This window comes from Pantherophis guttatus, chromosome 7 (genome assembly GCF_059756535.1).
Source record: "Pantherophis guttatus breed Tessera chromosome 7, ASM5975653v1, whole genome shotgun sequence".
Lineage (NCBI taxonomy): Eukaryota > Metazoa > Chordata > Lepidosauria > Squamata > Colubridae > Pantherophis > Pantherophis guttatus.
Genome location: NC_142069.1, coordinates 78,528,350 through 78,552,335, shown reverse-complemented (window position 1 = coordinate 78,552,335; position 23,986 = coordinate 78,528,350). Strand labels below are relative to the sequence as shown.

Sequence of the window (23,986 nt, the reverse complement as noted above, 5' to 3'; positions counted from 1 at the left end):
GCTATGTGTGCCACCTCTGGCACGTGTGCCATAGGTTCGCCATCACGGACCTAGGCACTGTGATCTAGTGCAGGGGCTGTGTCTGTAGCCACTGTGGTTAGCCACAGGTAAGAGGGGAGGGCAAAGGCATGTGAGGTATGCTCATAAAACACATAATAGGTAAGGGGAGTAGTGTATGCTATAGGCTAATGCCTCACACCCTCCTGGTTAATTATTGGCTCAAACGTTTGAATCAGAAATCTATAAGAGAGTGGCGAGGAATAGTACAATGTGGTCATCACTATGTCAGCCTACGGATTTGGGTTCTGCTATAAACAGGTTCCTGATTCTTCCACAAATGTCACTGCTGTCTATTGTAGCCTAGTTTGGAAATGAACTTCTTAACTTCTAACAGTATATTGTTGTTGTTTTCATTTGAGATCGTTCACTGGAGTTCTTGTACTGTAATCTTAACCACCTTTCTAATCAGAAGTCTAAGGTTCTTGTGCTTGGGATCAACTGTTTCCTGATAACAAACAGGGAAAATGTGACATATTAACCTTAAAAAGTGACTCTAACCCTAAACAACAGGTGGTTCACTCATACAGTAATTCATAATTTACAAGCAATTGTGGCTTGTTCCATCCTGTATATAAAGTGAAAACCAAATAAATAATAAAGAGAAAACCCCACTGTTATTTCTTTTTAAAAAAAAACACGTCTGGGGCATCAAATAAAAAAGATAATTTTTCCCAGAGGATTTTCCAAGGCTGGGGAGCTGCTTTAATTTTAAGCAACACCATTAACCAGCAAAATAAGTTGAAATTATTATCTCAGTAATGCTTTCTGTGGCTTCCATTTCAACTCAGATGTTGGTTTCCATCTCTGCTAATAACCATATGGCATTCTGAAACTAGAAAGCCTCATAATAAAAAGATACGTTTGGAATTCTAACCCCTTTTATTTTTAAATATAACACTTTTTTTTTTACAAAGCCTCAATCTTTTCCCAGAAAGTATAAAATCAAATATTTTTGTTGTCATCAAAAGATTAATGAAATTAAATGAACTGGCAAAGCATGAAATAAAAATGATTAAGGGAGGGGTACTGTTTTAGTGGCTGTAATTCTTTCCAGCCGTGATAACTTTACATTTCCCCATTTCCTGATTTTCATTTTAAATATTTTATTACATGTGCAAAGTTCAATTTACAAAGGGAAAATAATACCACTCCCCAAATAGCACATGCTTCCAGGACAGAGCCACATGGAGATGGAGCAGCCTGCTCCCCTTCCCCAAAGGGATCTCTGGAGCTTCCAGAATGAAATTTACAATTAAAAGTTAAGTGACCGATTGGTGATGGGGGAAGAGAGGGTGGGACCCAATAGGGTTGGAAGCAGGCCTAAGGCCTCTAGGGAACGAAGAGGGGTTTTTCTCATAAGTATATTACTTTAGATACTTTCATATTTACAGTTAAAAGAAAGATTTAAACTAGACAAAAATGGGTTTGATTTTGTAAAAAAAAAAAAGAATTTGAAATCATATTTGTGTGGTAATGATGGACCTGTTGTACCAAGATTTATAAATTGTTACTGAAATTGAATTTGGAAAATGAACATGTGCAATAACGCATGATTCAACAAGCAGAGAACTTTGGGTATAATATAATGCTTGAACGATGGGAAAAATGTGGATGAAAGGCTTGAGATTTACACTGAATTATAATCTAAAAGAAATATTTTATAAAATGATGTACCATTGATATTTAACACCTGATAAATTGTCAAAGATGTATAAAGATGTTGGAAATGTTACTATAAAGAAAGAAATTTTTTTACCATGTTTGGTGGACTTAAAGCAAACAAATACAGGGGTATGAGTCATATTTTAATACAAAAGATTCTCAGAATGAATATAAGCATCAAACGAGAGACTTTTCTTTCAGATTTAATGGACAAGGAACTTGGGGAAAAAAATGGGAATTTTCTTGTTATACATGTTGACAGCAACAAGAGTGCTCTATGGACAAAAAAATAGAAAGATACATTAATTCCCATTAGGGAAGAATGGCTGAAAAACTGATGGAACTAACAAGAGATGGCTAAATTAACCGCTTGCCATCAAATAAAAGAATACATCAAACTTTGTTTCTATTTGGACACCATTCTAGATTTTGCACTTGAGCTTTAAAAAAATGAAATATTGATTTGCTGATTAGTTTGTTGTTATAGAAATAGCTAATAAATGTTAAATATGCAAAAGTAAACGTTGAGGCTATAATGTTATATTTTCAGTCCATTGCAGTGAAGAGACAGGAGTTAAATGTTTTTTTCCCTTTTGCGTTTCTCTCCCCCTTTTCACTCTTCCCCGATCTTATTTTCACTTGTATTTTATGGTTTTAGTAAAATTTAACAAAAAATAAAAATTAAGTAAAAAGTATTACTTTAGGAACCCTCTTATCTTTGATTGGATCTCTCTTTCTCATACAATTGTACGAGGGGGTTTAAACTTTGCCTCATTTTGCATCAAAGGAGAAACGGGCGACTCGCAAAGCCTCCAACAGAGGGCCGTTTCTTGCATCCTCTTGCTCGGGCCGGCAGGGGGCGCTCCCAGAGCCGGAAGGCGCGCGGCGTCCTGGTTGTCCGGTAACGTTCCGGAAGCGCTGCCCGACCCAGGAGGAGCCGAGACAGCGAAGATAAAGAGCGGGGGTCGCTTCTCCGTTAGGGACGGTGAGCGCCAGACCGTTTCCCGAGGTCGTCTTGGGGGCGGAGGCCGACTTGGAGCGCGGATGGGGAGGATTTCCCTAGTTTATCTCAAAGCGGTGGAAGGCATAACGTAACAGGACTTCGTTTATACAATAAAAGCAAATCCTTTGATATATATATCATATATATATATTGATATATATATATATATATATATATATATATACCCCTGAGTCAGTTTATACAATAAAAGCAAATCCTTTGTTTTATATATGTGTGTGTGTGTGTATATATATGTATGTATGTATGTGTCTGTATATATATATATATGTGTATATATATGTATGTATGTATATATATGTATTCTTTCTTTACTAATATACCTGGAACTTGTATTTTTAGAATAGTTTGTAATATGTGTATATATATATATATATATATATATATATATATATATATGTATGTATGTATGTATATGTGTGTATATATATATACATATATATATATGTATATGTATGTATTTATATATGTGTGTGTGTATATATATACTGCTCAAAAAAATAAAGGGAACACAAGTAGAAGACATCAGAGATCTGAATGAATGAAATAGCCTTATTAAATACTTCATTCTTTACATACAGTAGTTTATACACTGCTTAAACAACTAAAGGGAACACAAAACTACTGTATGTAACGAACGAAGTATTTAATAAGGCTATTTCATTCATTCAGATCTCGGATGTCTTCTGCTTGTGTTCCCTTTATTTTTTTGAGCAGTGTATATTTATATCTATATCTATCTATATCTATATCTATATCTATATCTATATCTATATATGTAAAAAGTTAAAATCTCAGGTGTTTTCCCGCGTCATTATAAGTTTGTTAGTTAAAATGTTTAAAATCCTGGCCAGGATTTTAAACATTTTAACTAACAAACTTATAATGACGCAGGAAAACACCTGAGATTTTAACTTTTTACAAACACACACCGGTGAAAACTTAAGAAGACACACACACACACACACACATATATATTGTATCAGATTTATATTCGCTGATAAAGAAATAAAGGGAAACTAGTATAGATCTATTTCAAGCTATTTAGATCTATATTAGTCTCCCTTTATTTTCTTTATCAGCGAATATAAATTTGATACAAAATAGTTTGTGATAGCGACTGCCTGAGGGCTCCTGGATTGGAGCTGAAAGGCGAAAGGGAAGCAGTATGCTCCCTCTGATATTGGGATAGACCAGGTGCTTCGACAGAAAAAACAATATGTATGTATGTATGTATGTATGTATGTATGTATGTATGTATGTATCTTACAAAGGATTTGCTCTGACTCGGGGACTCAACTGACTTTTGTGCTTGCTCTTCTTGGCTGTCATCCCTGAGTCAGTGTTTCTCAAGCTCAGAGGCTGTAAAATAAATGGACCAACTTCCAGAATTCCCCAGCCATGCCTAGCTGGAGAAACGCTGCTCCAAGGGTGAAGAGCCTTTGTTGGGGTTCCCACTGAGGAAGGGGGGCTCTGCAGTCTGCCGAAAGCCATGGGGTGATTTAGAAGAGGTTCCAGCACTTAGGTCTCCTTCTCTTCCAGTTCTGGTGTCTTACAGATAGAATGGCAATACAGAATAACAGAGTTGGTAGGGGACCTTGGAGGTCTTCTAGTCCAACCCCCTGCTCAGGTGGAAAACCCTATGCCATTTCAAATAGAATAGAATAATAAATAGAATAGAAATAGAATACCATTTCAGACAAATGGTTGTTCCAATCTCTTCTTGAAAACTTCCAGTGTTGGAGCATTCACAACTTCTGGAGGCAAGTTGTTCCACTGATTAATTGTTCTAACTGTCAGGAAATTTCTCCTTAGTTCTAGGTTGCTTCTCTCCTTCATTAATTTCCACCTATTGCTTCTTGTCCTGCCCTCAGGTGCTTTGGAGAATAGCTTGATTCCCTCTTCTTTGTGGCAGCCGGTGAGATATTGAAACATTGCTATCATGTTTCCCGTAGTCCTTCTTTTCATTAAACTAGAAATACTCAATTGCACGAACAGTTCTTTTTATGTTTTAGCCTCCTGTCCCCTGATCATCTTTATTGCTCTTCTCTGCACTAGGTGGGAAGGGACTTTGCAGGTCTCCTAGTCCAATCCTCTGCTCAAACAGGAGATCCTATTCCATTCCAGACAAATGACTGCCCAGTATCTTTTTAAAATCATGTAGTGTTGGAGTATCACAACTTCTGGTGGACAACAGTCCCACTGATTAATTGTTCTCACTGACAAGAAATTGAATAGGTTGAATCTCCCTTTAGCAATCTTCAACCTGTTACTACTTGTCCTGCTCTTGGGTGCTTTGGAGAATACGTTGACCCCCTCTTCCCTCTGGGAGCCCCTCAAAGATTAGAAGACAGCTATGTTACCTGTAGACCTTCTCTTCGTTAGACTACCTAGTTTCTGCAACCATTCATTGTATGGTTTAGCTTGTACCTTGTTGTTCTTCTCTGCACTCTTTGTAGGGTCTCAGCATCTTTTTTCTATCATAGTAACCAGAACTTGATGCAGTATTCCAAGTGTGGTCTCACTAATGCATTATAAAGGGGCACTATCATTTCTCATGATCTTGCTACTATCCTTCTGTTGAAGCAGACTAGATTGACTTTTTGGCTCCTTCAGCACCACTTAAGTGGTGGTCTATTAGCACAGTTAGATCTCTCTCACAATTACTACTATTAAGCCAGGTATCACTTATTCTATATGTGTGCATTTGTTTGTCTTTTGCCTAAGTGCAGGACCTTACTTTCCTCACCACTGAATTGCATTTTGTTGGATAGGGCCCAGCGTTCAACTCTGTCAAGATTCTTCTGAATCTTGAGTCTATCTTCCAAAGTGTTAACAATCCCCCCAGCTTGGTGCCATTTGCAAATCTGAATACTTCCCTTCTCTCTCCTCATCTAGATCATTTATGAAAATGTTGAAGAATACTGGGCCCCAGACAACCTTGAGGTACCTCACTGCGTACTTCCCTCCATATAGATGTAGTTCCATTGAAGACTACACAGTAAGTGTGGCTGATCAGCCAACTGCAAATCCATCAGTGTCTAACCCACGTTCTATCTTACCAAGAAGTATGCTGTAGTCTACTTTGTCAGATGCCTTACTGAAGTCTAAGTAATCTGTGTCCATTGCATTTCCTTGATTCATTAATTTAGTCACTTTGTCACAGAAAGCTATAAGGTTTGTCTGGCATGATCTGTTTTTCACAAACTCATATTGGCTTCTAGTAATGGCTTTACTTGTTTCTAAGCAGATCTGTTGCTTGATTATCTTTTCCAGGATATTCCCGGATAATGATGTTAGCCTGATTGGTATATAGTTTCCTTGATCCATTTCCCCCCTCCCCCTTTTTGAAGAGTGGAACTGCATCAGCTCTTTTCCAATCCTCCAGTAATTTCCTCATACTCCAGGAGCTCTGAAAGATTTTGAAAGTTTTTTTGCCTCATTCGATTTTTCCAAGTGCGGCTTATCCAGGTGAGCATTATGGTTAATCGGTGTGTGTGTGTGTGTGTGTGTGTGTGTGTGTGTGTGTGTGTGTGTAACGGGGGTTCACAGCAGGGGTGGTATTCACTTACCTTTGCTACCGGTTCACAAATGGGAGTGCACGGTTCCCCATTGGTCCAGGCACTTCCCCATTGGTCCACTGGAGGGCGAATGTCACAGCTGGCTTTCCAGAGGAAGCTGCGAAGGAACTGATATCACAAACAATTGCCACTCTAGGACACTGCACTCGCTCTCCTTAACAGCCCAGGCATTCCAGAGTTATGCTGCAACACACTCACACAGAGACACACACAGACACACACCAGGCATGTTCTCCCCCCCCTCCCCCAATATGTTTGTTTCCAGAGGGTAAGTCATCTGTGTACCAAGTTTGGTTGAAATTGCTTGAGCCGTTCCAGAGTTATGCTGGAACAAATATACATACATACATCCTTTTTTATATAGATAAGAGAGATTATGCAGAATATTTTTTGTAACCTGATAATTACTGAGGTGAATAATATCTTCCATGCCTACAGGTTTATGCTTTATATCTACTAGCTTGGCTGGACTACAATAGGGATATACCCAGACAAAGTTAATTATCTCCAATTATGTAGAAAGTGAGTGATAATAGTGAAGTGCTATTAGTTTCAAGAAGCCTTTAGTCTCTGTTCAGTGGAGAGATTTTTACGAATGAAAGCAAATATTCGTGTCCCAGGAAAATGTTGCAGGATCCAATCTGGGTTGATTACCAGGACCCGAGATTTTGTCTTCCAAGCTTTCGGACTCATGCTGAAGCCCATCTTCAGGGAACTTCCCTCTAGCAGAGTGTGTGCTGTTCTCTGTGTGGTATTTAGAGTGCCTGTTGTATGTGGTTTTTAGATATTGATTGGGGTGCATTGATGGCTTTTTTTTAGGATAATGGCAGGAAAAGTAAAGTGGGTGACTGACATAGAGAAATCTGTATTAATAAACAATTTTGAAAAGCGAGGGTGGATCCCAGTATCTGAAAATGAAGACTGGAACTTCTACTGGTAAGCAACATTTTTTATATATATTATGGAGTATTAAGTACACAACTCTTAAAGGTGATTGATTAATGCAGAGAGTCCTTGACTTATGACTAGCCGCTTAGCAACTGTTTGAAATTATGATGGACCTCTTCGGGACTACTTACGAGTCCGATTCAAAGTTCCAATGGCCAGGGCTCCCTTGTGGTCATGTACATAACTAATCTGAATCAGTATTTGGAAGCATCCTGAGTAATAACCTTGTCTTTACAGGATGAGCGTACAAACTATTCGGAATGTTTTCAGTGTAGAAACTGGTTATCGTCTTTCTGATGACCAGATTGTCAATCATTTCCCTAACCACTACGAGCTGACCCGGAAGGACTTAATGGTGAAAAATATTAAAAGATACAGAAAAGAACTAGAAAAAGAAGGTAGTCCTCTCGCAGAGAAGGATGAAAATGGAAAATATCTTTATTTAGGTGAGTTGATTTAGGTAATTAGAATTATTTGTGTATAACTTTGAATTCCAGGTATATTAAGGCTGCATCCTTACATCTGCTTAAAAGTTTTCTTTAGGTAATTCAATTTCATGGACACACTTTTAGGGAGCAACCTTTTGGCAACAGAGGAGGAATTGCTTTGCATTGCTGCCTTTATGGTCCAGCTTAAGACTTTGGTCCCTGGTGATGTCCCTTCTGGGCAAGATGCAGTTTTTCTTTTCCTGGAAATCAAGGCCCAAGTCATGATCAGAGTCTGATTTGTAATCCTATTTTCAGGGCAAAGATTAGCCATAATTTGCTGGTGCAGATCAGTGGTGAAATCCAAATTTTTTTACTTTCAGTTCTGTGGGCATGGCTTGGTGGGCATGGTGTGGCTTGGTGGGCGTGGCAGAGGAAGGATACTGCAAAATCTCCATTCCCACCCCACTCCAGGAGAAGGATACTGCAAAATCCCCATTCCTTCCCTACTCCTGGGGGAAGGATATTGCAAAATCTCCATTCCCACCCCACTCTGTGGCCAGCCAGAGGTGGTATTTGCCAGTTCTCCGAACTACTCAAAATTTCCGCTACCGGTTCTCCAAACTGCCCAAAATTTCCATTACTGGTTCTCCAGAACCTGCTGGATTTCACCCCTGGTGCAGATGTAAAAGTTTGACTTTTACTGTCTTCATGAACACATCCATATTGTTTTCTTGGCTGTTTCATCCTGCTTTTATTGTAACTTGCATATCAGTTGTCTCATTCTTGGAAATCACAGTATCTGCCATCAGACTTTCTAACAATACTCCCTGCATTTAGGAGACAGAACAAAACATTGTTGGATGCCTTTGTATTAGCATTATTTGGGCAGACTTTAAAAAAAAAGTCTGGGCAGTAGCCACTCCTGTCTTTGGAATGCTTTTCTTAATTGCAATTGCCCACACTCCAGGGGTGAAATCTAAATTTTTTTGCTACCGGTTCTATGGGCGGGGCTTAATTAGTGGGCGGGGCTTGGTGGTAAGGTGACTGGGTGGGCGTGGCCAAGTCAATGTCACTTCTTTGCCCTTTTTTAACCTACAAAACACAACACAACACAACTGGCTCACCCACAATGTAAAAGCAGCTGTGCTAGACCCAAAATGGCCCCTGCAACAAGCAGGAACCTCACACAGCCACAAAAAGCCCAAAAAACTAACTTTCAAACTTCACACACACAAAATTCCACATACAGCTTTGTGAGATTTTGTGTGTTTGTGTAGGTTTTTTTTTTTTTTTTGACTCAGGGCGGCTTACAATGCGTTAAAGCAATAACACATTGTTATTAGAGTATGCGTTAAGCAATAACGCATTGTAGTTATAATGAAACACTACAGAAACACACGAAATCTCAGAAAGCTGCACAAATATTATTTTATTTTATTTTTTTTTATTTTATTTTTTTTTTATTTTTTTTTATTTTATTTTTATTTTTATATAAAAGCAGCTAAATTTAAAACTTCCTAAACTTTAAATGGCTAGGTCTAAAAAAAGAACAACTAAAAAAACCCCCAATTAACTATTTTTTTAAAAGCTCCCAAAGGGGAAAAAAACTTACCCAATAGAACAGGGGTCTACAACCTTGGCAACTTTAAGACTTGTGGACTTCAACTCCCAGAATTCCTCAGCCAGCTTTGCTGGGAGTTGAAGTCCACAGGTCTTAAAGTTGCAGATAGAGCTGCTCACCGATGAGCTTGATTGCAGGCAGGGAGATTCAGTTGCTTGCTGACGCAATGGATTGCAGGTATTACAGCGTTGCGACTAGCAGCTAAGGTAAGCAAGCTGGAGGTGGGGGGGAGGGAGGGAGGGGGGGAGAAAAAAAGAAACTTTTTTTCTTTTACATGGCTCTGGTGATCCAAGCTGAGTTGCCTGATTAGCAGGCAACTCAGCTGGGATCATCAGAGCCATTTAAAAGAAAAAAAAGGCTCTGATGATTGCGCGGCTCAGCTGGGCATGGGGGGCAGGGGCAGGGATTTTTGCTACCGGTTCTCCGAACTGCCCGCTGCCATCGCTACCTACTCGCCTGAGCCGGTCCGAACCGGGAGCATTTCACCCCTGCCTCACTCCCTAATTACAAAATGGCCTTCGGCCACAAGTACCTCTACATTTAGTGGGAAGCAACAGAAGCACACAGCATGACAGTGAAAACCTTACAAACAACGGAGGATTATTAACAAGGCAGAAATAGAAGACCAAGGAAGCAACGTGTGAAAAATACTAGCACAGATTTAGTGGGAGAACAGACAGGGATGGCGTTGCATCTGCTGGATTCCATTGGTGGCAGGAGTACAGGATGCTGGGACTTGGCAGAAACTGATGGGTAGCTTAAGGCCATAGAAAAAGTGACAAAAAGTGGTTTTCTATAACCAAGATATAGAGCAGGAAGGTCAGTATCATTGTTTTATGTGGTTTATTGCAGTGGCCCCCAACTTTTTGGGTACCAGGGACCGGTTTGGTAGATACTTTTTTTAGCAGCAGAGGGGGCATGGTTGCCTGCATCCCGTGGATGGGGCTTCTCTTGTTTGCATGGACCAGTTTGGCATGCTATGGACAGGTGCCGATCCATGGACCAGGAGTTGGGGACCCCTGGTTTATAGTACTCATTTCTCTCTGGTCCAAACTAATGACTATCTAAGCAATAGCATAATAACATGAAAGTATGGAGTATAGCAATATCATTGAACGGCTAGAAACTTTTTATGCTTGTCTAATCTTTTCTCATAAATTAATAAAGTCAAGTATCTTCAGTTTTGTGCACAGCTTCTGGTGACTTTATGGATATGCTACAATGGCTTGCTATTGTCTTCTTTTATTATTATGGTGGTTGGGGTAGGTGTTTGTTTGTTCTTTTTTTCCCAACCTGTAGCCCTAGGATTACTTGGTGGCCTCCCCGCCACGTGCTAGATTTTTAAACTCAGCAAAGGTCTGCTGGATGTTTCTAAACTTAGACATAGGCGGTATTTGTTTTCTTAGTGGACTAATCCTGAGAAACACAATGATAAACCCTGGCTTTATCTTTTGAATGAAGCGTAAGAATGGGGATTGATGAACAAATCTGTTTTATGAAAGAACGAGAAATAGATAGTAGCAGGGGTGAAAAGCTCCCGGTTCGGACCGGATCGCCTGATCCGGTAGCGATGGCGGCGGGTGGTTCGGAGAATCGGTAGCAAAAATCCCTCACCCCCCCATGCCCATCTGAGCCGCGCAATCATCAGAGGCTTTTTAAAAAAAAATTTAAAAGCATTTTTTTTACAACCTCTTCGGCCGAAAAAATGCTTTTAAAAGTAAAAAAAAAGCCTCTGATGATTACACGGCTCAGCTGGGATCGTCAGAGGCTTTTAAAAGCATTTTTTCTACAACCTCTTCAGCTGTAGAAAAAATGGTTTTAAAAGCTTTTTTTAAAAAAGTTGGCCACGCCCACCCAGTCACATTACCCCCCCACCAGGCCACGCCCACAGAACTGGTAGTAACAAATTTTACATTTCACCACTGGATAGTAGTTCTTTGTTTCACAGCATAAGTATGAAAAAGCATTAAGAGAATACTGAAGTGATTATGCACGAAGATTTGACTTGTTTCTTTACCTTAAATTGGAACTATGAACAGGTCTATTTTTAGCCGCTCCTTAATTAAAAGAATTGGTGAATAGTTGCTTGATGTAGGCACAGGTGAGAGAGAGAGAGAGAGAGAAAGAAAAAGAAAGAAAGAAAGAGAAGGAAGGAAGAAGAAGAAAGAAAAAGAAAGAAGGAAAGAAGAAAGAAAAAGAAAGAAAGAAAGAAAAAAAGAAAGAAAGAAAGAAAGAAGAAAGAAAATGAATACAATTATTGGAATGTCCTTGCAATATCTGAGAGGGTAAGCACTTGGTCTTGCCATCAGGCCATGGGATCTCATGGAAGGGTGGATCCCATTAAATGATCGGTATTAAGCTGACTGTGCTCATCTCTGTCTTTTTGTTATCATGGTTTTTAAATTGTTTTAACAAGATAAATTATAATGAGTGCTTAGCTTTTATTTTAACTATGTCTGCCGCCAAGAGTAACATGCAAGTGAGATGAGTAGCTATATAGATTCAGTCAATCACACCTCACTCAGTGGCAACCAATTAATTAATTAATTAATTTAGTATCACATATTCCTAGGATTGTTCTCTTTTTCGCACAGAATCGTAGAATCTGACGGAATAATATTTTCATGCTTTGAATTCTATAAATTAAGAAAGGCAAAAAAAGGTAATAACCATTCATTAGAATTTCTCAGATAGAATTAAAACCCTGTAGCTGTTATCAATAAAAGACAAAACATGGAAATTTTAGGCATATTCTTAGATTTACATGAGGCCTTTAACTTTAAAAGAAGTGATTCTCATATAATGTTTTATCTAATTTGTTAATGGAATTAAACTGAGTTACCTCCACTTCTGTTTATTTTTATTTTAAAATGGAAAGTTAGAGAGAGCTTTAATGCTCATTTTCATCCTATCTTAGATTAAATGAAACGGGTAAATAATTGAAGAGAGGCTCATCCTCTACCATCTGTCTGTCTGTTTATTTGATCTAATATGCTATTTTAAACTCTCTTGTATCTCTTTTAGACTTTGTCCCTGTCACCTTTATGCTTCCGGCTGATTATAATTTATTTGTTGAAGAATTCCGAAAAAACCCTTCCAGTACATGGATTATGAAACCTTGTGGAAAAGCTCAAGGGAAAGGAATTTTTCTCATCAATAAGCTTTCCCAAATTAAAAAATGGTCTCGAGACAGCAAAACATCTACGTAAGTTTCTTAAGGAAAAAATCTTTTTGTTTGACAATGTGTCTCATTTGATATTTGATATATTTGATATCATATCAAATATGGTATCATATTTGATCCAAATATGATATTTTTTGGGTTTAATCAAGTGCTATTCCAAATTTAGCCTGCATCAGAAACTAATTTACAGCTTCTTTCAAAACCTGATAAAAGTTTTATGGTAAAATTTTGCAGACACTTTCATATGTTAAGCCTAAACTAAATTTACACTTTACACTTACGTTGTGGCATTGAGTTTGTCTTAATTTAATTAGTTTGTAGTAAAGACTTGGTTATAAAAAAAGGAAGACTTTCTGCAAAGGAAATAGGAAATTTGCTTAGGAAACATTAAATTAAAACAAATGGGGAAAAATATTAAATGTATCTCCTTTTGCCAGATGCAGATAAATACTCTCATATTTGAAGGGCAGTTCTCTGTCTTCATGGCACTTGAAACTGCTTGCTATTTAGGACATATTTAGAAAGTTTTGTGGCCACAACAAATACATTGATTGAGAAACGTGTTTGAAATTTGCAATGCACAATCATAGCGGAAAGTTTTAGTGTGGAATACTGGAGCTCTCAAAACCTAGTTTCCCAAAACCTTCTAAGTTTTCACCCCATGGTCCTGCCTCCTGTTTTGGATTAGGAGCCTGTTAGTCCCAGGAGCACCTGACCTGGCTTTCTACCCCATATCCCAATACATGAAAGAAATAGGGCATGTATGTCTTGTTTTGCCTTTCTGTTAATTAAAAGGTGAAAATGAAGATAGGGAAGACATTCTTTCTGTAATGCAATCTCCTGGCAATGTAGTTTAGGGACAGATGGCTACAGAACAGGGATGCTATTCAGCAGGTTCTGGAGAATCGATAGCGGAAATTTTGAGTAGGCCGGAGAACCCGGCAAATACCACCTCTGGCTGGCCCCAGAGTGGGGAGGGAATGGGGATTTTGCAATATCCTTCCCCCAGAAGTGGGGAGGGAATGGGGATTTTGTAGTATCCTTCTGGAGTGGAGTGGGAATGGAGATTTTGTAATATCCTTCCCCGGCCATGCCCACCAAGCCACACCATGCCCACAGAACCGGTAGTAAAAAAAAAATGAATTCTACCACTGCTACAGAATCCCAGTCTTTTCATGGGAGACAGTCCAATCTCACAACAGATTAAACAAATCTAAATTTTACGATTAAAAAAAAAGAAAATATAACAAAACTACCATTAAAATATCCAAAATGCAAAAGATTCAGTAATGAACGAAATCAATGATTTTGCGGCATCCTTTTCTTTCCTGAAAGGAAAAGAAAATTTCTTTTCTTTTTAGTGAGATTGGACAGGAGATGATGATGGATGAAAAGGTGGTTCATTCCCTATGTTGCCTGTATGCTGCATTTCCATGCCATCTTGAGAAAGAAGGAAGCACTTTACAGTGTAGTAAAGGCAGCAAGCTAGCACCAAAACTTACATATGGATGCTTACGTACAATTTTGCCTGAGATTGAAAAATCATGGCTCTGGCAGAGAAAGAAAACTTTACATCCTAGTGTATATGGCTTTGCCTTGTTGACTTTGAGAAGAAGAAAACTAATTTAATAAATTGAAACAATGAAATATAAATATCTTTAGGTTTGTATCTCAGTCCACGAAAGAAGCATACGTGATTTCCCTGTATATCAGTAATCCACTTCTGATTGGTGGGAAGAAATTTGACCTACGCTTGTATGTATTAGTATCTACGTACCGTCCTTTGAGGTGCTATATGTAAGTTCAGTTTTTGTTCTATTTTGTTCAATTTGCTGCCAGGTTGGGGAGGGGAGGTGTGGGGGGGGAAATTGTAGAATTGTATCATTGAAAGTAGACCAGCAAACCACCTATAAAGAAAATATTTACAAAATATTTTATAGGTGGCATTTACCCCCGGCAAGATTGGCAAAGATATCCCCCCCAAAATGCACCAAATTGCTGGAAATGCAATCATCAACATGGAACGTATTTCCACATGTGGTGGACATGTCCCAAAGCAAAGGCATATTGGTTAAAAATCCAAAAATAGTTAGAGGAAATGACAGGGGAAAAAATTGCTATGAAATTCGAACTATTTTTATTGGGCATTATAAAAGAGAAGATTAGGAAAGAAATTTATTACCTTATACTTCACATAATTATGGCCGCCAGAATTTCATTTGCACAAAATTGGAAACAAAGATTTGCTCCATCAAATACGATGATCATAAAAAAGATGCTAGAATGTGCAGAAGCAGATAAATTAACAATGGAATTAAAAGACCGAGAGGAAACTATTTATTATGAGACATGGAATAGATGCTATAACTGGTTGGAGAAACAATTCAAAATTAATGTATAAATGTATAAACATAAGAGAAGATTGTGTAATAGATAGGTATAAATTATAGTGAATATAGAAACTAGTAAGTAATATATAAAATGTATGTGTATATAGTTGGTTATAGATATTATTAAAGATGCCAGTATCGGAAAGCTGTAAAAATGTAACAAGGATGTTAAAGATGTAAATGTTGAATAAAAATTATTTAAAAAAGAAAAGAAAAGAAAGTAGACCAGCAAGACCAGTATTGAAAGAATCCAGTTATTCAGGATAGATGTCTCTTTAGCTTATGCTTTAACATGCTAATAAAGAGATCCATCACCTTTGGCCTGATCAACTGCTGCTCCAGTTCAGAAGAGTCCCCTCCCCTAGGATTCAACTGTAACATGTCTTCCTATATTGTAATTAAAGTCTGATACTCCATGTTCAGCACTCTGGAGCAATGGAGGAATAAACTTGACTTTCTGGGCAGCAGTCTTCCCGCTATTCGAAGAGTTCTATCTTATCCCCTTTATCCTTTTCGTCTAAAACCTACTTCGATTTCTTTTTATAATCTCCTATTCTAATCATCTCTAGCAATGTAGCAGCTCAAAGATATGGAAGATGGGGTTGGACCAATGGACAATAAAATGAAATTATTACTTTTATTTTGAAACTATAGTTTAAAATTACATTTCAAAAAAAAAAAAATGCAGCCACAGGAAACCACTGATCAGGATTCTTTCACCTGGCAGTGCTCAATAGCATTATTCAGTTTGGGAATCACACTTCCAACGCCTCATCTGCCCTGGCAATGAAGTAGAATAGAAGTTTTATTTGTGGAGGAATCATGGGGAGGAGAGGCAGGATGGAGGACAATTCCTTCAGTGCCAGTATCTGGTCCCCCTGGGAAAAACGATACCAAAAGTGTCATTCTCCACTGCTTCTCTCCACTGTTGCTTCTGCCTCTGACAAGAAATAAAGAGAAGAGAGATTTGTCTTTCCTTTTCTCATTATGACTTTTCTTGTCAAGGAATAAGGAGAGAAGTTCTTTTGTCAGTTCTCTTATCCCACGGAACGATCATTGTAAGACCCTGTATCTCCTCAAGTCCAACACCATCCTCTTGCATTTCATACCTCTTAGAAAGATAAATTGTGGTCACTCACCTCTTCTCCCTGGCTGATATAATACTAGATAGCAACAGCAGCGTTGGTTTACTTCAGAGATGGGTTTCAGCAGGTTATGAACAGTTCTGGAGAACCGGTAGCGGAAATTTTGAGTAGTTTGGAGAACGCTGGTAAAAATTCTGTCTGGCCCCGCCCCCATCTATTCTCTGCCTCCTGAGTCCCAGCTGATTGGGAGGAAATGGGGATTTTGTAGTAACCTTCCCCTGGAGTGAGGAGGGAATGGAGATTTTACAGTATCCTTTCCACTGACACGCCCACCAAGCCATGCCACGGCCACCAAGCTACACCCACAGAACCGGTAGTAAAAAAATTTGAAACCCACCACAGGTTTACTTGTTCCTCCAGTTATTTTAACCAAGATCCTGTCTACCACATCAACATCTGAATTTTGGGGCAGGAGTGGGTTCATAAAACACAGTACAAGTCTTCTCTTTCTATTGTTTTCTTGTTGAACATGTTAGAGAAGCATTTCTGTGGCCCGTTTCTTGAGCTGGGTTACGAATGAGCACAAGTGGCAGCTGCTAGAAATAGGGTAGTTTATTAATCCAACCATGTACAATGGTTGAGATAGCCTATTAGGGGTATGGGCCTTGATATTTGGCTATGCAGATTGAGGTTTCCCTAGGCTTTGATTGTGAGGTGTATGTTTAAATGTGATACTGACCTGAAGATGTGTGAAGTCCAGGAAGGGAGATCCTTCCTAGATGTGGATTATTATGAGGGGGGTTGGTGTCTTTTCTTTATCTTGAGGATTTTTGATGGAGCCAGTGAGGTGCTAGGACCGTGATGACGAACCTATGGCATGCGTGCCACAGGTGGCACGCGGAGCCATATCGATGGGCACGCGAGCTCAGCTCCGGCATGCATGCACGCGCCGGCCAGCTGATTTTCGGGCCTTCTGGGCCCACCAGAAGTAGGGAAACAGGCTATTTCCTGCCTCCGGAGGGCCTGGGTGGGACGGGGAAGGCCTGTTTTTTACTCTCCCCAGGCTCCAGAGCCTCTCTAGGAGCCTGGGGAGGGCAAAAACAGCCTCCCCCCCCGGAGGCCCTCCGGAGGCCCTCCGGAGGCCAGAAACTGCCTGTTTGCCAACTTCTGGTGGACCCCCCTGTGCTCCCCCCGCTTTTGGCACGCAATGGCAAAAAGGTTAGCCATCACTGTGCTAGGATAGGTGTTAGGATTGTATGTTTATTCAGGGGATGGAAGTTGCTGAAAGGGGAGTAGTGTGATGGGGCAAATCAAAGGCTTTTAATTTCCAATGTTCTTTTCTATGTCCTTCTTCTATTTAAATTCTAACAAATCCCACTGGATTTCCATTTTATGTGTTGAACCATATTTGGTTCACTACTTATTGAATTGGAATTGGACACTAAAATAATGACACCTGTCAGGTAATTGATAAATGAAAACAACAATAGGAAACAATAAGGATTGTAAGGATTAAAATAGTAACAAGGCATTCAGAAAGAGATCAAAGTAAAAAAGTTGATTGGACAGGACAAAAGTAACCTCCCCTTTGCATAGAAAATCAGTTACATGAAGTTAAACGTGTTACAAAATCGTATTAAATAGAATAAAAAAGAAAGATCATAGCAACTGCTGTCAAAGAAGCTGTCTCTTTAAGAATATTAAAATTAAAAGATAATATCTTTTCTTTATATTTAAGGTATAAACTTGGGTTTTGCCGATTTTGCACTGTAAAATATACCCCAAGTACAAGTGAACTGGATAACATGTTTGTCCATCTTACAAACGTTGCCATTCAGAAACATGGGGTAAGATCCTTTTTTAATGAAGATCTAAATTATTTGGAGTTAATTAAAGTGTGTAACAAAAATAAAGTTGCGCACTTATAGTTGTAAATATATTTATTCATTCAGAATCTCATCCCTTGTGTATGTAATTTGCAATGAGTCACAGAAAATTTTAAAAAACATCAAAACTGCTACAGAGCATTTCACCAAAGGTGCTGTTGGCAGCGAAATCTTGAGGCCCTGGAGACAAATTCCTTGTGTGTCCAATTACACTTGGCCAATAAAAAATATTCTATTCTATATTTATTTATTTGTAATAATTTATATGGAGCTGCTTCCTGGGACTCTAGGCTACGCACAAGAATACAAAAACCATAAAGCGATATTCTAGAACTGATGGCAAATCTATGGCATGCGTGCCAGAGGTGGCATGCAGCGCCCTCTGTGAAGGCATACGAGCTGTCACCCCAGCTCAGCTCCACCGCACATGCATGCATGCCTCCTGCCAGCAAGTTAATTTTTGGGGCTCTGCTGCGCATGCGAAAGACACGTGCACATGCATGGGGGGACGTGGGGATCGCGTGTGCATGCACGGGGATCACATGCATGGGGTCGCACATGCATGCACGGGGTCGCGCATGCATGGATGGGGTCGCGCATGCATGTGCGGGGGGAGCACACATGCATAGGGGTGGGGGAGTGCAGGGGGTGTACGTGCGCATTGCATTATGGGTGCTGCCGCACATGTGAGCTGTCACACGCACGAGCTTTAGGCACGCGACAACAAAAACATTCATCCCTTAATCAGCTGCTTCCAACTGCAGCCTGAAGGCACATAGAAAACATATTTCTAAATGCCAAAATTATCATGAAGATGAAACATTTTTGCATTCTTATGACTATTTTATTACTGGCTATTCCTTTGTCATCTTTTTATTTGAAATATATTCCATTTTAGTTTTTTATTGTACATTTTAACAAACAATCCATTTTCCAACTATAAGGCTCTTTTTTTGAAACAAGTAGCCAGTTGACATAGACCTTTGCTCTCCTATAACATAAACATTTTAACCCATCTAGATTGATACCATCTTTTAATTATTCTGTTTATTAGGCATGGAATTTCTCGATTTTGTCGTTAAATTAATATTAAAAGGCTTTAGGATGTGTCCTGGCAGGATAAAAATGTATTAAAGTCTACATAAAGTCTATACTTTTTTTGTTGATTGCTTTTGTGCACAATTCAAATGATCAGATGAATGAAGATGCCTGGTTCTGAAAAGTCTTTTGAAATAAATATGGTAATTTGATGTACCTTTGTAGGATGATTACAACCACATCCATGGTGGCAAATGGACAGTCAGTAATTTGCGTTTGTATCTAGAAAGCACTCGAGGGAAAGATGTCACAAACAAGCTGTTTGATGAAATACATTGGATAATCGTACAATCATTGAAAGCAGTTGCGGTGAGTAGAAAAACAAGTTTGTGATGAATGAATGTTAAGTAATATAAAAGACCATTTAGATTCTTTCCAATAGTTACTTATACAAGGTATATTTGTTACTGAAACTTGAACAAGTATCGTAGTAAACGTTTGACATATTTTTTATTCCTTATATTTTGTGATCCACTATTTTACATTTTCTGCTATTCTGGCATGTGAAATGTCAAACATAAGAGGAGCTGTGTGTTATAAAAGCACAATACATACTTAAAACCAGTAAAAAAAACCAAAAATATTACCTCCTCCTCCCTTACATGTACCGGTCTCTGACTTTAAAAAAAAGAATGTAAAATTTATAGACTAGATGGTGGAGGTATTGTGTACATTTATATATGCACAAATATACTCAGATAAATACATATAGGACAATATTTTTATGGTATGCATTCCGCTGATATTTATAAACAAAAATAAAATCTAGAAAAATATGACATTTAGCAACCTTGCAAAAGGATGTACAGCTGCAAATACAAATTCTAAGAAAAATAGCTCAAGGTGAATGATTTATTGAATCTAAACCATCTTATCATTAGATTATTGGAGAAAGCTACTGATATACTTATTTTTATTGGGAGTGACAAGTATATTAGCCTTCAAAATAAAATGTTACATAAAACTTGATAGCCTTCCTGAGAATATTTAAATAAGGAAAAGATAAGACATTCAATCAAGAGTATTCTACTAAGAGCAAAAAAGGAGGAATTTCATGACTGCAAAAATATTAAGCAGTAGAACAGTCTGCCTTCTGGAATTTAGGCCTTTATTTTATTTATTTATTCACAAACAAATTGTGGATCTTCTCTTTGACTTCATATTCTTCCTTTTTATATTTAAGGATTTGTATTGTTACCTATAGTATGATCGCTAAACTTGCACAATGTCTTTGTAAATATTCAGATTATATATTATATGTCTTTAATACAGGGGTGAAATCCAGCAGTTTCTGACAGGTTCTGGAGAACCGGTAGTGGAAATTTTGAGCAGTTTGGAGAACCTGTAGCGGAAATTTTGAGTAGTTCAGAGAATCAGCAAATACTACCTCTGGCTGGCCCCAGAGTAGGGTGGGAATGGAGATTTTGCAGTATCCTTCCCTTGCCACACCTACCAAGCCACACCCACAGAACTGATAGTAAAAAAAATTGGATTTCACCACTGCTTTAATACATTATTTAAATAGTCTTCAATACAGTATGAAGATGATCTGATCACACTTCCTCTTCTCATGTTTACTTTCATCATTCATTTACTTACAGCCTGTGATGAACAATGATAAACATTGCTTTGAATGCTATGGATATGACATCATTATTGATGACAAGCTAAAGCCATGGCTTATTGAGGTAAATAAACTTACATTGCCTTTAAAGTGCTGTTTTTCAGAACTGTAGAAAAAGGAATTGTTTTTTTATTGTTGAAAAGACAGTTTAGAAAGTTATAGAAAACAAAGTCAATCTAACAAACCCAAAAACAAAATCTGTAAAGGAAATTCCAACACTTTTGTACTTATTTGAGAAACATAAATCATAAAAACAACTTCCCAAGCAATTTCTACTCTTGCAATTTAATGTTTTCTTAATTAACTCAGAATCTTTTTTAAATGCTTCATGTAATTGGCCTTATTGAATCAATATGGAAGGTGTTAAATCACTGAATTACTACTGATAGAACTCTGCACACTTCGAATACAAAGGTTGGACTATTTATTCCAAATTCAGTGTAGAAATCTAAATTACTCTATCCTAAATAGGAAGAGAGGCATATTAGTGCATGGTAACAAAAAATTAGAAGGAGCCTGGTAGCACTTCCCCCAACTAACAGGTTTTATTAGAAGGCAGAAGATTTGGTAAACTGAAGATCTGTTGATCAGAAAAAAAGTGCCACCAGATTACTCTCTATTTTATCTAACATACATTTTGGTGCGAGTTTGTTTCATAAACTGTTATTTATTTACCAAATGGTGACCATGAATTATCTGTTTTCTCCTTTCATGCATCCTCCATAGGTTAATGCTTCTCCATCTCTTACTTCCAGTACTGCAAATGACCGTATACTCAAGTACAATCTGATAAATGACACGCTTAATATTGCTGTGCCCAATGGAGAAATTCCTGATTGTAAATGGAATAAACCGCCCCCCAAAGAAGCTCTTGGGAATTATGAAATTTTGTAAGTGTTTAAGAATAGAGATACAAATGGACTGGCTAGAGTCCTGTTGGGTCAAGATCTTACTCTGTGGAGGTTTCACAATGAATCCACATTAATTGTAAGTGAAGAAAAGTATAATTCACGATCTCTTAACCATTATTGCCTTGCTATTAGAATGCATTCTGAATCCATTTTGTGGGAGGAAAAATAAGTTATGGGAAGTACCATGAAATTCTTCATTTTTAATGATAGAAATGATATCACAAGGGCATAACTGCAGAGAACAGTATTTTGTTCACCAAGGCCAGGGGTCTGCAACCTTAAATACTCAAAGAGCCATTTGGACCCGTTTCCCACAGAAAACACCAGGCGCCACAAAACTTAGGTGGGTGTGGCCAACTCGATGTCACTCACTTCCACCAGTCACATGACCCCCCCCCCAGCCACGCCTACCCAGCCAGTCATTAGGGCAGAGAACTCATTGTTAAAAAACACCAGGAAACACAAAATCCTTTTGACATCTCTCTCTCCCCGCCCTTCCTCCCTCCCTCTCTCTCCCCCCTCTCTCCCTCTCTGTATCTCTCTATGTCTCTCTCCCTCTCTCTCTGTATCTCCCTGTCTCTGCCCTGGCCGCTTCTCCATCCCCCACGGTTGCTCTTACCTTCTCAGGCCAGGCGAGGAGTGACTGGGAGGGGAGGGCAAAGGGTGGGGCCAGCCAGCGGTGGGATCACCTGACAGGGAGCCACAGCAGAGGGCCCGAAGAGCCGCATGCGGCTCCGGAACCGCAGGTTGCTGACCCCTGACCAAGGCCAAGGCACTTTTAAGAAAGGAAATAATTTTGCTTGGATGTGTGCGTTTGTGTGTATTTGAGTGCACAGCTAGTCCTCCACTTACGACAACCAAAATTTTTGTTGCTAAGCAAGATGGTTGTTAAGTGATTAGCGTCTCATTTTAAAAACTTTTCCGAGTTGTTAAGTGAATCATGCAGTTGTTCAGTGAATTTGCTTTCCTTCATTGACTTTTCAATGCTGTTGTAACTTTGAATGGTCACTAAACAAATGGGTCTTAAGTGGAGGTCTATCTGTAAAGATAAAACAATTGGAGGCATGTATATAGATTATCACTTAATATTGTGAATAGGAGCTAGTGTTTTCCTCAAAGTTTGAGGAAATTAATCAAACTTTGATTAATTTTAATCAATCAAAATTAATTTTGATTAATCAAAATTAGAATTTGATTATATTATATGGATTGATTAATTTTGAAATATCCTCAAGTGGATACATTTAAACTTTAGGTACTTTACATAAAGAAAATAAAGGAACAAGCTGTTTTTCCTCATCCGGTGTTCTGTATTGAGGCGTTTTCTCTTGCCTTTTAAATAGTGGAACACTCATGTCTACAATTTCTTCATCCAACCACTGTTACAATTCAACTCGAGAAAAAAATCCACCCTTTAGATCCAAATCAGAGATTGGATGTTTATCTCTCTTCCCTTAGATATGATGAAGAGATGGCACAAAGTGAAATGTCAGATCGTGATTTGCGAAGTCGTTCTGGACAGTCTGTTGGATTTAAGGGAAACCGAGCCAGAGATCCTGGAAAAACAGGGATTCTTACTTGGAAGTAGTAGAATAAATTGAGATAATTTTTTTTTTTTGAAATTCTGTGTGGATATCTTTTATTTTATTTTATTTTATTTTATTTTATTTTATTTTATTTTATTTTATTTTATTTTTTATTTTTTATTTTATATTTTATTTTATTTTATTTTATTTTATTTTATTTTATTATTTTATTTTATTTTATTTTATTTTATTTTATTTTATTTTATTTTATTTATTTATTTAATACTAGTCCAGAGAAAAGAATATTGCTCAAAGATGAGAGGATAGACGCATGTGCAAATATTTCAAGTTGATCATTAGATCTACTGTAATTTTACTGCATACTTACTATTATGCAAGATTATTATGCTGCATGTTATAGTAGAAAATGCAATGAATTAATGCAAACAAAATAGCATTTTAATAAAAAAAACTCATTTCCAAATCAAACTACTTTCTTTGATGTAATAACTATCTTAAGCACTGCAACAGAAATATGCATTCCAAGATCAGTATTTTGTTTTTTTCTGAATTGTTCTAGAATTCTAAAGCAAACTGTTCAAAGCCTAAGTATTTATTGCAAACTAATATCACTATATTAGAAATTCTATTTCTTTATAAGGCATGCTGTTGGTCTCTTCAAAATTAAATATAAATAAAATAAAAAAATAATATACGTTTGGGTGAAAAGGTATCTTAAACTTTCTATGGGGAATGCTGAGAGGTTAATTGTGATAGTCTATCACATAGATTGATATGCATATAGCAGGGGTGGGTTCTAATTTTTTTTTACTACCGGTTCTGTGGGTGTGGCTTATTTTGTGGGTGTGGCTTGGAGGTCATGTGACTAGGTGGGCGTGGCTAACTGGTCAGAGTCATTTCTGGAAGGTCCTCGCACTTACAACCCGACTCATTTGTTTGC

The 23,986-nt window shown here is 38.1% G+C and overlaps 1 protein-coding gene across 2 annotated transcripts; it reads left to right on the top strand.

Moving 5' to 3' along the window:
• Positions 1-620: 620 nt before the first annotated feature.
• Positions 621-23,112, top strand: TTLL1 (TTL family tubulin polyglutamylase complex subunit L1). Of its 2 annotated transcripts, XM_034442039.2 has the most exons (12): positions 2,580-2,707; positions 5,642-5,744; positions 6,020-6,214; positions 7,144-7,260; positions 7,510-7,718; positions 12,346-12,526; positions 14,168-14,302; positions 17,719-17,827; positions 19,130-19,273; positions 20,566-20,652; positions 21,315-21,478; positions 22,958-23,112. In XM_034442039.2, the coding sequence occupies exons 4-12, from the start codon at positions 7,148-7,150 to the stop codon at positions 23,085-23,087; spliced, it is 1,272 nt and encodes a 423-aa protein (XP_034297930.1). In that variant the 5' UTR covers positions 2,580-2,707; positions 5,642-5,744; positions 6,020-6,214; positions 7,144-7,147; the 3' UTR covers positions 23,088-23,112. The 2 variants fall into 2 exon arrangements, with proteins under 2 accessions (XP_034297931.1, XP_034297930.1); XM_034442040.2 differs by lacking the exon at positions 5,642-5,744 and having other exon boundaries at positions 621-2,707.
• The last annotated feature ends 874 nt before the right edge of the window (positions 23,113-23,986 follow it).

Coding starts and splice junctions, on each gene's coding strand:
- TTLL1 (XM_034442040.2), top strand. CDS start 7,148: ATGGCAGGAAAAGTAAAGTGGGTGACTGACATAGAGAAATCTGTATTA. Junction 7,719..12,345: donor TGGAAAATATCTTTATTTAG/GTGAGTTGATTT, acceptor TATCTCTTTTAG/ACTTTGTCCCTGTCACCTTT. Junction 17,828..19,129: donor TTGCCATTCAGAAACATGGG/GTAAGATCCTTT, acceptor GTACCTTTGTAG/GATGATTACAACCACATCCA.